The sequence below is a fragment of the Sander vitreus genome, chromosome 16 (genome assembly GCF_031162955.1).
Source record: "Sander vitreus isolate 19-12246 chromosome 16, sanVit1, whole genome shotgun sequence".
In the NCBI taxonomy this organism is placed as follows: Eukaryota; Metazoa; Chordata; class Actinopteri; order Perciformes; family Percidae; genus Sander; species Sander vitreus.
The window spans coordinates 3,972,192-3,985,094 of NC_135870.1; the positions used below are offsets into that span (position 1 = coordinate 3,972,192).

Below are 12,903 nucleotides of genomic sequence, written 5' to 3' on the forward strand. Positions count from 1 at the left end.
GCTTTTTTCTCTCTCTTTTTTTTCTCAGTGCTCAGGACTTTTTTGAAAACAGTTTACTCCACAGGATTATAATGTAAAACAGACGCTGGCAGCTTAAAAAAAAAAAAGACGCCAAGTGTGAACAGAGCCTAAGAGTCGTGTATAGCTGGGTAAAAATGTACTTGTTTGATTTATAATACTTTCATCTGGATGATTTTGGAGTTGAAAGGTGCAGTAGGTAAGAAACTGACCCTATGTTCCAGTAGAACTACATGAAGCAGGTAATCTCTGGCTCCACCTACAACCTGTAGTGAGATTTGCAAAAATCCACCGCTCCCTGTTCAGATGCACCAATCAGGGCCGGGGGTGTCTAACTGCGTGTCAGTCACTGCTCATACACACGCATTCATTCTCCCTTGTGGGGGGAGGGGCTTAGGAGACCGTTTTGGGCTTTAGCAGAAAGGGGGGAGGGACTGAGAAGTTGTTGATGTTCAAATCTTTTGGCTAAGTCCTGGATCGTCACAATCTTACCTACGGCACCTTCAAATTCAAATAAGATGGTCCATTTCAAGATTTTGGGCTGTTTAGCTTCCATAACATGTTTTCTTCCAGACCAGCGGAAAGAAAACATTTATTTAACTACACTTTGTCTATTCGTGTCTGTAGATTTCTCCTAAATTCCCCAAAGTTAGCATAACATAATGCCTTATTTGCATACAAATATAATTGTCTTAATGTCAGTAATCAGCTGGGGAAGTTTCACGGTGATATCCGTTAAATGTTGTTCACCTGCAGTGTCTTCAAAATGTCTGAATTTTACAATTCCATATCTTTAAAGGTTTTGTTCTTAGACTCTGAGCCAGAAATCTCCACTTCAGTCGCACTCAGACACCAAACTTTCCACTTTCATTCCTGTCGATATCCTGAAGCTTTTCTCAAAGGGCTTTGTTCAGATATCATTCACAGCCCGATTTATGCAACATTTTATTCATAAAAACATGGAGAGAATGGATTTTTTTATGGCCGTTTGTTGACAGTATTTTCTGATTTATGGAGTGTAAGAAGAGATATCCAAAATTCCCTCTTATCTGTTGTCTCTCTTATCTTATCTGTAAAAACCTTGGACTCTTACGCTTTGGCTACATTAAACGTGTAATGTATGCGGACCGTTAGCGGAGCGTACGTGCCGTGGAACGTATCCTTTAACTGGCTACGCCTGCTGCGCACACACTCCGGAGGATTGTGTGAGTCACAGGTGAGACAGGGAGCTTTTGCTTTTGGGATTCTTGTTGTTTCTTCAGTTTTTTTGGAGCCGGCACAGCGCTGTGAAACACCAATCTAATGTCAGCGGTTATCAGAGGGATATGTCAGTTACAATACTAATTTTGCTTGGATATAAAAAGGGGATTTTCAGAGAACTAATGCTGTAAATTGCACAAGGAACCCTCTAACCTGGTGCATTATTAAAAATATTAATGTTGTTGTAAAGAATTGACTTCAAAGCAGTTACATAGAGACATAAGAGAACATAGAGAAATAAGTGCTTTCTGTAGTGTCGAGGGGTTAATGCAGAGAAGTATACTTAAAGCCACACATCTGTGGAAATGGCCATGTCAGTTTCTTTTCCCTTGCCACAATTTCACCTAACTTGGGAGTGTTATTTAACATGATAAGGATTCCTTAGATTGTCCAGTTTCATTTGATACTGATAACTTTAGTCTGGCTTTAAAGCTACAGTGCGTAGTTTCTGTCTCCCCCATGAGGAATTCTAAGTAATGACAACAAAACTGTCGGCGCGTCCACATGATACAAGCCTTCCGTGATCGCGCACCACCCCCCACCCTCCTCCACACAGTTGCTAGTAGCCAAGGAGGACACGGAGGATTAAAAAAACATGATGGACTCTTCAGAAGAGGTCATTATCTTCTCTCGAGTTTCTGCGCCCGAAAGTCACCGGACGCCACAATCTTCTGAACATCATACTGAGAGATACAGAGAGAGCTGTGTGGAGCTGATAGTCTTAATTAGCTTTGTAGCAACTCATTTGGCAATGGCTTGAATATAACGGACGTTCATTAATATCAAAACGTTACGCACTAAAGCTTTAAAACGGAGCCTCTTAAAATTGTAGGAATCAATATTGAATCATTCAAATGAAGATCGACTGATTTAAACCCAGCCCTGGGCAGAAGTTTAGGAAAAGAAAACGTTCTTGCATGAGGCCCGGTGTTTTCCTGTGCCGTTTTGTCATAAACCAGCATATGAAATGAAAGTGTAGTACCTTGAGAGGAAATGAGATTTCTTTTCATCCCTGCGATGTACATTTTAAGAACTGGGCCAGCACCTGATCCCATGTATCACCTCTTTAAGTACGGAATACCGCAGTCAGTAATGTCCCTTGCTTTAATATGATCATTTCATTCAATAAGCCCGTATTAAAATATAATAAATACATCCAAATGAGAGACATTTCGTAAGAGCGTCTGTGGGAAACATTCACTGAGGTACTCCGAGCTGACGGGGGCCAGCGGGGAGCCTTGGAAGGCAGAGCAGAAGAAAAAAAAATGGTTTGAATAGTTTGGTTGTATTTGGTCATGTCGTCGTCGTAATCCTTCGGATAGTGTTTGGCTTCTTGTATTAAAGCAGCTTTGGTGAGCACGAAAACACACAACGCTTCAGTTCACATCCCTCCAGAGAAACACATCCCCGACCTCAGAGTGGGAATGTAGTGCCGGCGGCTGCGTGTCCTCTGCGACGGGCTGCATGTCCGAATGTGCAACAAAAAACAAAACAAAAAAATAAACGAGCCGTTGCATCAGCATGTCCTGCCACGATCAACAGCTTCTCTCTCAATGTGCTCAACCACCTTTTTTTCCCCCAAACTGTTTGAAGTGTGTCTGCATGTGCGTTAGATGGTGTGTGTGATGTAGAAGATGAACTCCATGTCCATGGCAGTCTGTGGTACACTTGCGCTACCTCCATGGATGACGGGGATCAGAGCGCTGTCCAGCTCGTTCATGTAGCGCTGAGGGAGGAGCCTGCCTCCAGAGCCGGCCTGGTACTCCACCTGAGAACAAACGCACACAGAAACACTCAGCACACCTGCTTTTCAACAGAGCACAAGATATTCTAAATACTGACGAACAAAGAAAAGTCAAGTAAAAATGTTTCAGCACCACGGACAGCGACAGCTGATGGACAGCGATGGTGCTGAACAGGCCAAGTGTGCTCAATCAGTGCCACACTATATAATTGACATGGCACTATTTATATATATATATATATATATATATATATATATATATATATATATATATATATATATGTATGTATAGTGTGAGATCATATGCAGTAATTAGCTTCTTTCAGCTAATAATCTGCAATGTGTCACTTGGCGAGGGCCCCGTTCTCGTCAAGTGACGCAAGATCAATATCTCTGCTACTGGCCGTTAGTGATTGGCCGAGTACATAGCATATCATTTTATTTTGTTTGTTTAAAAAGGTGCTCTAAGCGAAGTCACACGTTTTTTAGGCTACAACATTTTAGTCACATACAGCAAACATCTCAGCCCCGGCTCCACAAACGGCAACAAAAACAAACTGCGCCAACCTGCACCACCAAACATAACAGTCTTCCAGCCAATAACCGACAAGAAGGATTTGGTTGAGCCTTCACTGCAGCAGCGTTAGCACGTAGGCTACTTCAACAATGCGCGTTCATGACAGACGGAAGGGAGGGGACGGGATGAGGAGGGAGGGAGGGGCGAGCTAGCCTCCGTTTTGTTTGACAATACTTTGAACGTCAACAATAAGTAACGGGCAATGGCAGAGAGACCCAGCAGGACAAAAACTGTTTATAGAGCAGCCATATATTGGACGAATATAATCGGCTATCAGTGATTGGCTTTGTAGAATGACATGAATTACCACAGTTAACAGTTTCAGTCTCATTTTATCCTGATACCATCTTTCCTGCTTACTGATTAAGTTCCTATTATTTTCTCTGATCAACAAACGTCTCCTGAATTAATTAAAAGTCTGTCTGCCTTTTTTCTAGCTTAGTGTTAAAACAAAGCGTTTTACTTTGGTCACTGTGAGGTGGACCTTTTGTTTAGAGCCGTATCCAGCAGAGACGGCAGAGAGAGACAGCAGGAACAAACTCCTTACAGAGCCGCCATATTTTCACATCTAACTCTGTGAATTAAGTTAATTAAGAGTTGGTGATTGTTGGAACAGTGGAAAGACGAACCAAGACGTTTTTTGCGTGCCTTTTATTTAGGGCTGTCAGCACTAACGCGTTAATCGCGATGCGATTAAGGGTCGAGCATAATGCATAATGCGTTCACTCGGCTTTGCGTCGTGCCTAACAGGATACTGTTTTGCCGTACTTCCTCGTAACACATCCTGCTGCTGCAGGAATAGCAACGCGGATTCCGGCGTCTCATTCTGGTGTCACTGATATGTCTGCACTTCTCTCTGATGCTCTGAAACAGACGTTACAGGAAACAGAAACATCGCTGCACGTGACGCTAGTTAACACTATACTCAACATCAGCTAATGTTAGCCTACCGCTAGCTAGTTAACACTATACTCAACATCAGCTAATGTTAGCCTACCGCTAGCTAGTTAACACTATACTCGACATCAGCTAACGTTAGCCTACCGCTAGCTAGTTAACACTATACTCGACATCAGCTAACGTTAGCCTACCGCTAGCTAGTTAACACTATACTCAACATCAGCTAACGTTAGCCTACCGCTAGCTAGTAGCTGGATTAAACACGGTTACAATGCTGACAGCTAACGCTAAACGGTGTAAAGTGTGTCTGTATTTCACTGTAGAGGATTCAACACCGGGATGTAACAATCTGCAGCTGCTGTTGTTGGAAAAACACAGACGGTGCGTTCAATGAAACTGGTAATTTACAGCCTTGTGGTGCATTCAAAGTTAAAGTTAAATTGAAATGTGTGACTAGATTAAATATATAATAAACAAATACAAATCTTAAAATAAAGTTCATAAAGTCACTTTCTCTGCATTCATTTGATTCCCAATCAAGATCCTCTGGTAAGAACGGCTTTCCATCGTTAATATGAACTTAAAACTGTTCTGAAATGCAAAATAGAATCTTAATCATGTGATAAAACATGCGATTAATCGCGATTAAGAAAATGTAATCGTTTGACAGCCCCAGTTTTATTTTGTTTTGAGGTTGAATGAAGTGTGTTTTCATGAGCTCGCAAGGAAACACATCTAGTCTCAGTTCAGTGAAAGAGAGAAACTTGAATTCAGAAGGTGTGCTGTTGTATTTTTGTATTCAATTAGGAAAATAGGTGTAACAATATTTCCTTTCTTAAAATTCTGTGAGTTTATTTTGTCTATAAATTAGACTAAAATAAACCTATGAGAGCTTGTGTGACGTAGCAAACTCGCCAGTTGTTTGGCTGGCGGTCTTTATTTTTTTAGATTAATTTTCTGCATTTTTAGGCCTTTATTGGACAGGGCAGCTGAAGACATGAAAGGGGAGAGAGAGGGGGGAATGACATGCAGCAAAGGGCCGCAGGTCGGAGTCGAACCCCTATATATGTAAACCTCTATATATGGGCGCCCGCTCTACCAACTGAGCTATCCGGGCGCCCAGGTTGGAAAATTCTAAGATATCTCCCAAACCCTTTTTTCAAACATTGTTTTGTTTTTGGTACCATATCAGCCTGTGTAGAGATGCGAAGCGAGAGCGAGTTGATGCCACTGGATGTGAGGACAGCGAGGTGAGGAGTCAGAGCGCTGCAGGCGGCCAGAGCCATCTCCTTCTGAAACACGCTGCAGGACGACAGCACCGACGCCAGGCTGCAGTCCGGAGTCTTGGGCTGGTAGAACACCTGAGACAAAAATGTGAGACAATCAGACACTCACGCACCTGCACGGTCAAGTTCCTCCCTACAGCTCTGACTTGGTACAGCTTCATACTCCCACCCGTAGTCTGAGGTCATTAGGTCAGAGGCTATTAGTGGTTCCCCGTACTCATGTTAAAACTAGAGGGGATCGATCATTCCCAGCAATGGCTCCTAGGCTGTGGGATGCCTTGCCTCCCTTTCTATGTTGTGTGAAGCAATTGAAGACTCTGCTATTCAAGCAGGCTTTTAGTTAGTCGAGGGGTTTGTTATGTTTTCTATTTGTATTTACATTTTCTTGTATTTTAATTTGTTGTATTGTATTACATTTTATTGTGAAGCACTTTGTGTATTTTATCTGTGAAAGGTGCTATACAAATACACTTTACTTAGTTACCTGTGTTCCTTTTTGTTGACGCCAGCAAATGTACTCAGAACTAGGGCTGCTGAATTTATAGTTTTTTTTTGTTTCCATCATCCCAATATCAGCTGGCGCAATAAACATATCGCGAAAGGCTGCGACATATCGCGAAAGGCTGCGACATAGACTGTCATATCGCGAAAGACTGACATATCGCGAAAGGCTGCGACATAGACTGTGTCATATCGCAAAAGGCTGACATATCGCGAAAGGCTGCGACATAGACTGTGTCATATCGCGAAAGACTGACATATCGCGAAAGGCTGCGACATATCGCGAAAGGCTGCAACATAGACTGTCATAGACTGCGTCATATCGCGAAAGGCTGCAACATATCGCGAAAGGCTGCGACATATCGCGAAAGGCTGCAACATATCGCGAAAGGCTGCGACATAGACTGTCATATCGCGAAAGGCTGACATATCGCGAAAGGCTGCAACATAGACTGTCATATCGCGAAAGGCTGCGACATAGACTGCGACATATCGCGAAAGGCTGCGACATAGACTGCGTCATATCGCGAAAGACGCTCCGAGATTTATTGTGGTAGTTGGAAGAAAATCAGTTGAAAACTACACTTTAAAAGATAACTGTCACTTTTTTTAGTGTCGCCTTTTATATTCAATTCAATGATCAATTTGTTCAATAAAAGACATTTGTTTCATATTCAACAAGCAAGTGGATGTATTTCAGCAGAACTGAGAACACTTTAATATCGCAACTAACCTCGTTATAGCGATTCAACAACCTTATCACATACCAAACCAAACTCATGAGTTAAGTAAAGACATGAACAAAGTATTTTATGAGAGATTTACGAACGGATTATGCGTCTCAATCTGGACATAAGGCGCACGTAGGAAAACATGACAAGGCGTGTGTCATATCAAGTGTCATATAGGCCTGTAACAACGATTACATCATTATCAAATATGTTTTACATAACCGCAGTTTCTTTGTTTAACTGCAATTAATTGCTAATATTAGCTAAGGTCTTAAGGCATATGACAGGTAATTGTAATTATATAAGTGATTATTGGTCGGACTATATATATTTTTATTATTATTTCAATTGTAAGTTGTTGGCACTTGACCCTAAACGCGTTCATAGCAAGAAAAGTGACAAACATGCAGTTAGAACTGTTTTATGATAATAGGGAGGCGTTGTTTACTTCATAGGCTGTGTATTTGTTTTATTATATTATCTGGGTCACATGACAGGGATTATATAACCAAAAGATGTATCCTGGGATTCATTCAAAACTTTAAATTTAGTTTAAAAAGGAAATGAATCAATAAATATTTTAAAAAATGTGACTGAAAGAGACAATTATATTTTTTAATCAGACAATTAAGTCAGTAAGGGACTGTTTACTAAACGTCAGACTGTGAAATTCTATCCAGCGCATGAAACGGGTGCAGAGAATCAGGTAGATTAAATTCACCTCCGTGCACGTGATGGTGCGTCCGTCTGTCTCAAACTCCGTGTCCTGCTGCATCCTCACACTGCGGACTCCGTCCAGAGGCCTGCCGTCGACCCCGCTGGCTCTGCTGCAGAGGAGCATTATAGGGAGAAAATCCCATTACAAATAAACTCACTATTTATATATTTCAATCACAAAACAGTCAGTAACATTTTGTCTAAAACAAAGTTGACCGCAAGTTACTCTATATCCTTGACGTTCCACTTCCGGTATGCTGCGTTGCCCCCTGTATTTTAAGGAAGAATATTTATTTATTTACGATACATTATTCACTCACAAAGAAAATTGGTGTCCTTAAAGGTTGGATTTTTCCTAATTTTTTGGCATTAAGATCAATTTGCAAAATATGATTTTTTTATTCTTCCACTTATTATTTCCACTTTAGCATGGGTTCATAAACGTATGAGCACCACTGTACCTGCGCTGCACTACTGTGTCTGCATTATTCTCTGCACGCTACCTTGCAGTTTTACCTCTAATAATGTAGGCAGCTCAATGCATTTGGTTTTTTCCCTGCTGGATTAAACTTCTGTGACTTCTGTCTACACCTCTATTTGTTGTGTAAAATCAAGAAAACAAAGGGAAATAAAAAGGAGCAAAAACATCCGATTAGTACTAGAAACAAGTAGAATAGAAGTAAAGGTCCTGCATTGAAAATGTACTTAAAAGTAAAAGTACCCAATGCAGAAACACCTTCACATTTTAGAAACTAGAAATAATCCAAACAGATCTGTCAATCAACTAAGTATTTAAAGGTCTGATCATTTCAGCTGGACTTGTAGTAGTATATACTGTTGGGTAGTTTAATATATAACAAAACATTGTATTTTATAAAGTACATGTGTTTTGTGTGCAAACATTTTAATTTGTAAAGTAACTGGTAACTAAAGCTGTCAGATGAATGTAGCGGAGTAGAAGTAGAAAGTGGCATGAAAAGAAAAGACTCAAGTCAAGTACAAGTACCTCATATGTGTAGTTAAGTACAGGACTTGAGTAAATGTACTGGCTGGATTACGCAGTGTGTGTGGTATAACAGTCGTGCAGCGGTGGACAGACTGCACAACAGTGTGTAAACAGTGTGAATGTGTACCCTGTGTTGACCGGTGCACTCAGGTCGACCCAGCGGACAGTGACGTTTTCTCGGAGCTCGCTTCCATCATTCCTGCCGCAGGGTATGAGGAAGTCTGTCTGCTCCCTCAGGGCGGTGCGCAGAGACTCCATGGTCTCTGGAGGGATTTGCACCATCAGCCCATCTGACACACAAACACAAACTCCAGTTAGGGGTTCGTCCAAAAAAAACAATCAATGTAGAATACGAGGACACCTTCTTCCTTTATTCACAGCCTTGGTTTGATGGAAAAGGAGTCGACATATCAGTAACTTTACCTTCAACAATGCTGGACTTTGCAATGAAGCCTGACGAGGCTTTCAGGGCTCCGTTGAACACCACAAAACTGGCTCCAGTCACTGAAACGAAACACAGAGCGCCAGAAGATTAACGATTTCTATGAAACAGAATCAAGACACAACAGTAACCAGAACATAATGTGAATGTTTGTGATGTTTCATTTATTTTTTTGCTCACTCGTCTTCTTTATTTTGATTTGACGGAGGAGTAGGCAGGACTACTGATGGCTCTCACCTGTGCGGGTCTTCCCAGGCTTGCTGTTGGCCTGCGTCTGATAGTTTCCCTCCTCGTTCTGGAAACACACCAGGTGAGAGTCGGCCTCCGAGCTGAAACGTGCTCCGATACTGATGACGTGCTCGTTGGATGCGTTCACCACCTTCTGCATCTGTTAGAATAGAATGCCTTTTATTGTACACATGTACAATGAGATTAAAAGCAACTCCTTTTCCAGTGCCAACATGTACGTAAAAAATACAACATGGAATAAAATAAGTAGTGCAAAAAGTAAGGTGCACAGTTCAGACACTATATACATACATATGAAAAAATAAATATGGTTTTATATACAGTGTGATATGCAGTGTGGGTTATTGCACATTATTTGAATATTGCCCAATAGTGGTGATCATATTCAATGAGTAACAGATATTGGACAATGAGAGTAATGATATTGCACAGTATACAGATATTGCACAGTAATGGAATTGCAGATAGCGCCTCCCTGAGGGCAACAGGTCAAACAGATCAAAGCAGAATTGTTCATGTAAAGGCCCCTTTTAACCCGATGTGATTTTGGACTGTTAAGCCCAGTTCAGACCAAAGATTTGCGACAAGATGAAACCGTTTTAGAACGTTACAGAGGGAAATGTTGCAGAGATCTGAACCGGCCCGTCTCAGCTCGACTCGAACCAGCTGATGGCGTCGCTGCGACTCAGCTGGTCGAGTCTCCGGAGGCTGGTTTTAGAACGAGAGGGACGTCACCTGTTTCAACAGCCAATAGAGAAGTCAGCTGGTCAAGTCAGCTACGAACTATAGAAATAAAATGATCCATAATCCATTTTATTTCTGTTACAAACGTCAGCTGGTGGAAGTGGCAGCATTTTAGACGGAGGCTCAACGAGTGCCCAAGAGCACGGTATGTGGTGGAGCGAGCTAGAGAGTGACTGAAGAGAGAGAGAACGCCCAGCAGCGTTAGAACAAAGCAGAGAATCGGAGAAAGAAAACGTGTTTTCGCCGATTCATCACTACTAGAAATGCAACTGTAGCAAGCATCTACAGCTACAAAAAAAAGCCTGAAAAGTCAGAAGTTAGAACGGAAGTAAGAGTCGTTGCTATGAAGATGATGCATCGTCTCGTCACGTTGGTGTGAACTGGCAGGTTTTAGAACGTTGCAGACCGGCGCGTTGCAAGTAGCTGCAAGTTTCAACTCGTCTCTTCACAAATCTTTGGTCTGAACTGGGCTTTACAGACCAAAGTTGACAATCTTGAGAGAAACTTGATTTTTGGCAGCGGTGGAAGAAGTATTCAGAACCTTTACGAAAGTAAAAGTCCTGCATTCAAAACCTTACTTAAAGATGCAGTAAGTAAGACTTACAAAACTAACTAACTAACTAACTGACTGTCATTTGCTGAAACTGACCCTATGTTCCAGTAGAACTACATGAAGCAGGTCATTAAAAAAAATAAATCCAGCTCCTCTGGCTCCACCTATCTCTACTGTAGTGAGATTTGCAAAAATCCACCGCTCCCTGTTCAGATGCACCAATCAGAGCCGGGGGGGGGGGGGGGGTGTCTAACTGTGTGTCAATCACTGCTCATGCACACGCATTCATGCTCCCTTGTGGGGGGAGGGGCTTAGGAGACAGTTTTGGGCTTTAGCAGAAAGGGGGGAGGGACTGAGAAGTTGTTGATGTTCAAATTCTTTGGCTAAGTCCTGGATCTTCACAATCCTACCTACAGCACCTTTAAGTAAATGTTTAGCGCGTAACTTTTTGATATTAATGAACGTCTGTTACATTCAAGCCATTGCTAAATGAGTTGCTACAAAGCTAATTAAGACTATCAGCTCCACACATCTCTCTCTGGATTTCTCAGTGTGACTATGTTCAGAAGATTGTGGCGTCCGGCGACTTTCCCGCGCAGAAACTCGAGTGAAGATAATGACCTCTTCTGAAGAGTCCATCATGTTTTTTTTTAATCCTCCGTGGCTACTAGCAACTACGTGGCGGAGGGCGTGGGCGATCACTGAAGGCATGTGGAAGCGGCGACAGTGTTGTCGTCATTACTTAGAATTCCTCATGGGGGAGACAGAAACTACGCACTATAGCGTTAAGTAAAAGGATGTATTAGCTAAATGTCCTTAAATGTCCATGTATTCCTTTACAGCTCTCTCACCTCATTGAAGCTACATTTAGGGATGTCGATGTAGCTGTGACCCATCTCCATGTGGATCCTCAGACCCTCCACAATTGACAGACTGTACTGGTAGTTCCTCAGGTCCTGTGGATAAAAAACAGTTTAGGGCCACTGAACTATGTCTGCAAAGCATTTAAAAATATATATTTTCAAGGCCAACCATGTGCATCTGCCATTGGTTTGCTTGTGCTTTAGTACAGCTAAAGCACACACAGCTTTAGCTTACAGCCAGTAAATTCATTATGGTGTGTCCCGTCTCCCGATACACAGAGTCCCGAAAACGGACACTTGTCAATGTAGTGGGATACACTGAAAAAGAAAAGATATTTAGTTCATTATCACTACATAAATAATACTATAATAATAGTATGATCTAGTAATATCTACATCGGGGGACTGTTGGCAGAGTTTTGTTGTACAATCGGAGATTGTATTCAGATGGAAAGTTCACTGATGTATGCTGGGGCTAGACCATGTGTTTCATTTCAAAATGTTCAGAACAAACTCAGCTTTCTGTAAAGTGATGCCCAAATGTGTACCAGAGCAATGTATGGTGAGATCATTTGGCCCTAAAGCTGAAATATGATGTTCGCTTTTTGAAATTTCTCAAATCTCTTGTGAAAACATACCTACACTCAATTGTTTTTGGTGCTTGAAATGAGTTTACAAAAGTCTTGGGTTCACAAAAGTAGCGTAATATATGAATAAAATAGTATATAAATGTCTAAAATAAAATGGTGTATTGCTTTTTGAGTAGGAGTGTTTTCAAACATCGCTTGGACTCGCCAGTGTGTCTTTTCTCCTCAGAGAGTTAAACTATACCGGTCTTTTGTTTAAAGACAAAGACAACAGTGAAGTAGAGAAAGCTCCACACCGCTGTATTCGGCTCCAAGCCGTAGAAGCAGTCGGAGTGGAAAGACTTTGGCCCAGGGCACCTCCAGCTTCTGGACGAGCAAACCAAACATGAAAGGCTGAGGTGGGAGCGTGAGGCCATCTAGAGGCTGACAGGTGGGAGAGAAGAAGAGCATCCCAGCGTGGTCCTTACTGCCCAGAAAACTGCTCGTGAATGTCACATTATCCAGCTCCTCCACAAACTTCCCTGTAACAGAAGATCATGACTCTGTAGTCTTTGTTTTTATAAAAGGCAGAGTGTGTGTGTCTCACTGTGTGTCTCTGTGTGTGTGTGTGTGTGTGTGTGTCTCACTGTGTGTCTGTGTGTGTCTCACTGTGTGTCTCTGTGTGTGTGTGTGTGTCTCTGTGTGTGTGTGTGTGTGTCTCTGTGTGTGTGTGTGTGTGTGTGTGT

At 41.9% G+C, this 12,903-nt stretch overlaps 1 protein-coding gene across 1 annotated transcript in view; it reads right to left on the bottom strand.

The window, feature by feature from the left end:
• Positions 1-2,368: 2,368 nt before the first annotated feature.
• zfyve16 (zinc finger, FYVE domain containing 16) overlaps positions 2,369-12,903 on the bottom strand; it is a 38,455-nt gene continuing 27,920 nt past the window's right edge. The window contains exons 10-18 of the mRNA XM_078272152.1: positions 12,475-12,699; positions 11,827-11,909; positions 11,580-11,684; positions 9,420-9,570; positions 9,164-9,244; positions 8,868-9,030; positions 7,739-7,844; positions 5,684-5,860; positions 2,369-3,046 (exon numbers count right to left, since the gene is read on the bottom strand). Coding sequence (XP_078128278.1) covers positions 2,888-3,046; positions 5,684-5,860; positions 7,739-7,844; positions 8,868-9,030; positions 9,164-9,244; positions 9,420-9,570; positions 11,580-11,684; positions 11,827-11,909; positions 12,475-12,699 — 1,250 coding nt within the window. The 3' untranslated portion in view covers positions 2,369-2,887. The remainder of the gene's footprint in view (positions 3,047-5,683; positions 5,861-7,738; positions 7,845-8,867; positions 9,031-9,163; positions 9,245-9,419; positions 9,571-11,579; positions 11,685-11,826; positions 11,910-12,474; positions 12,700-12,903) is intronic.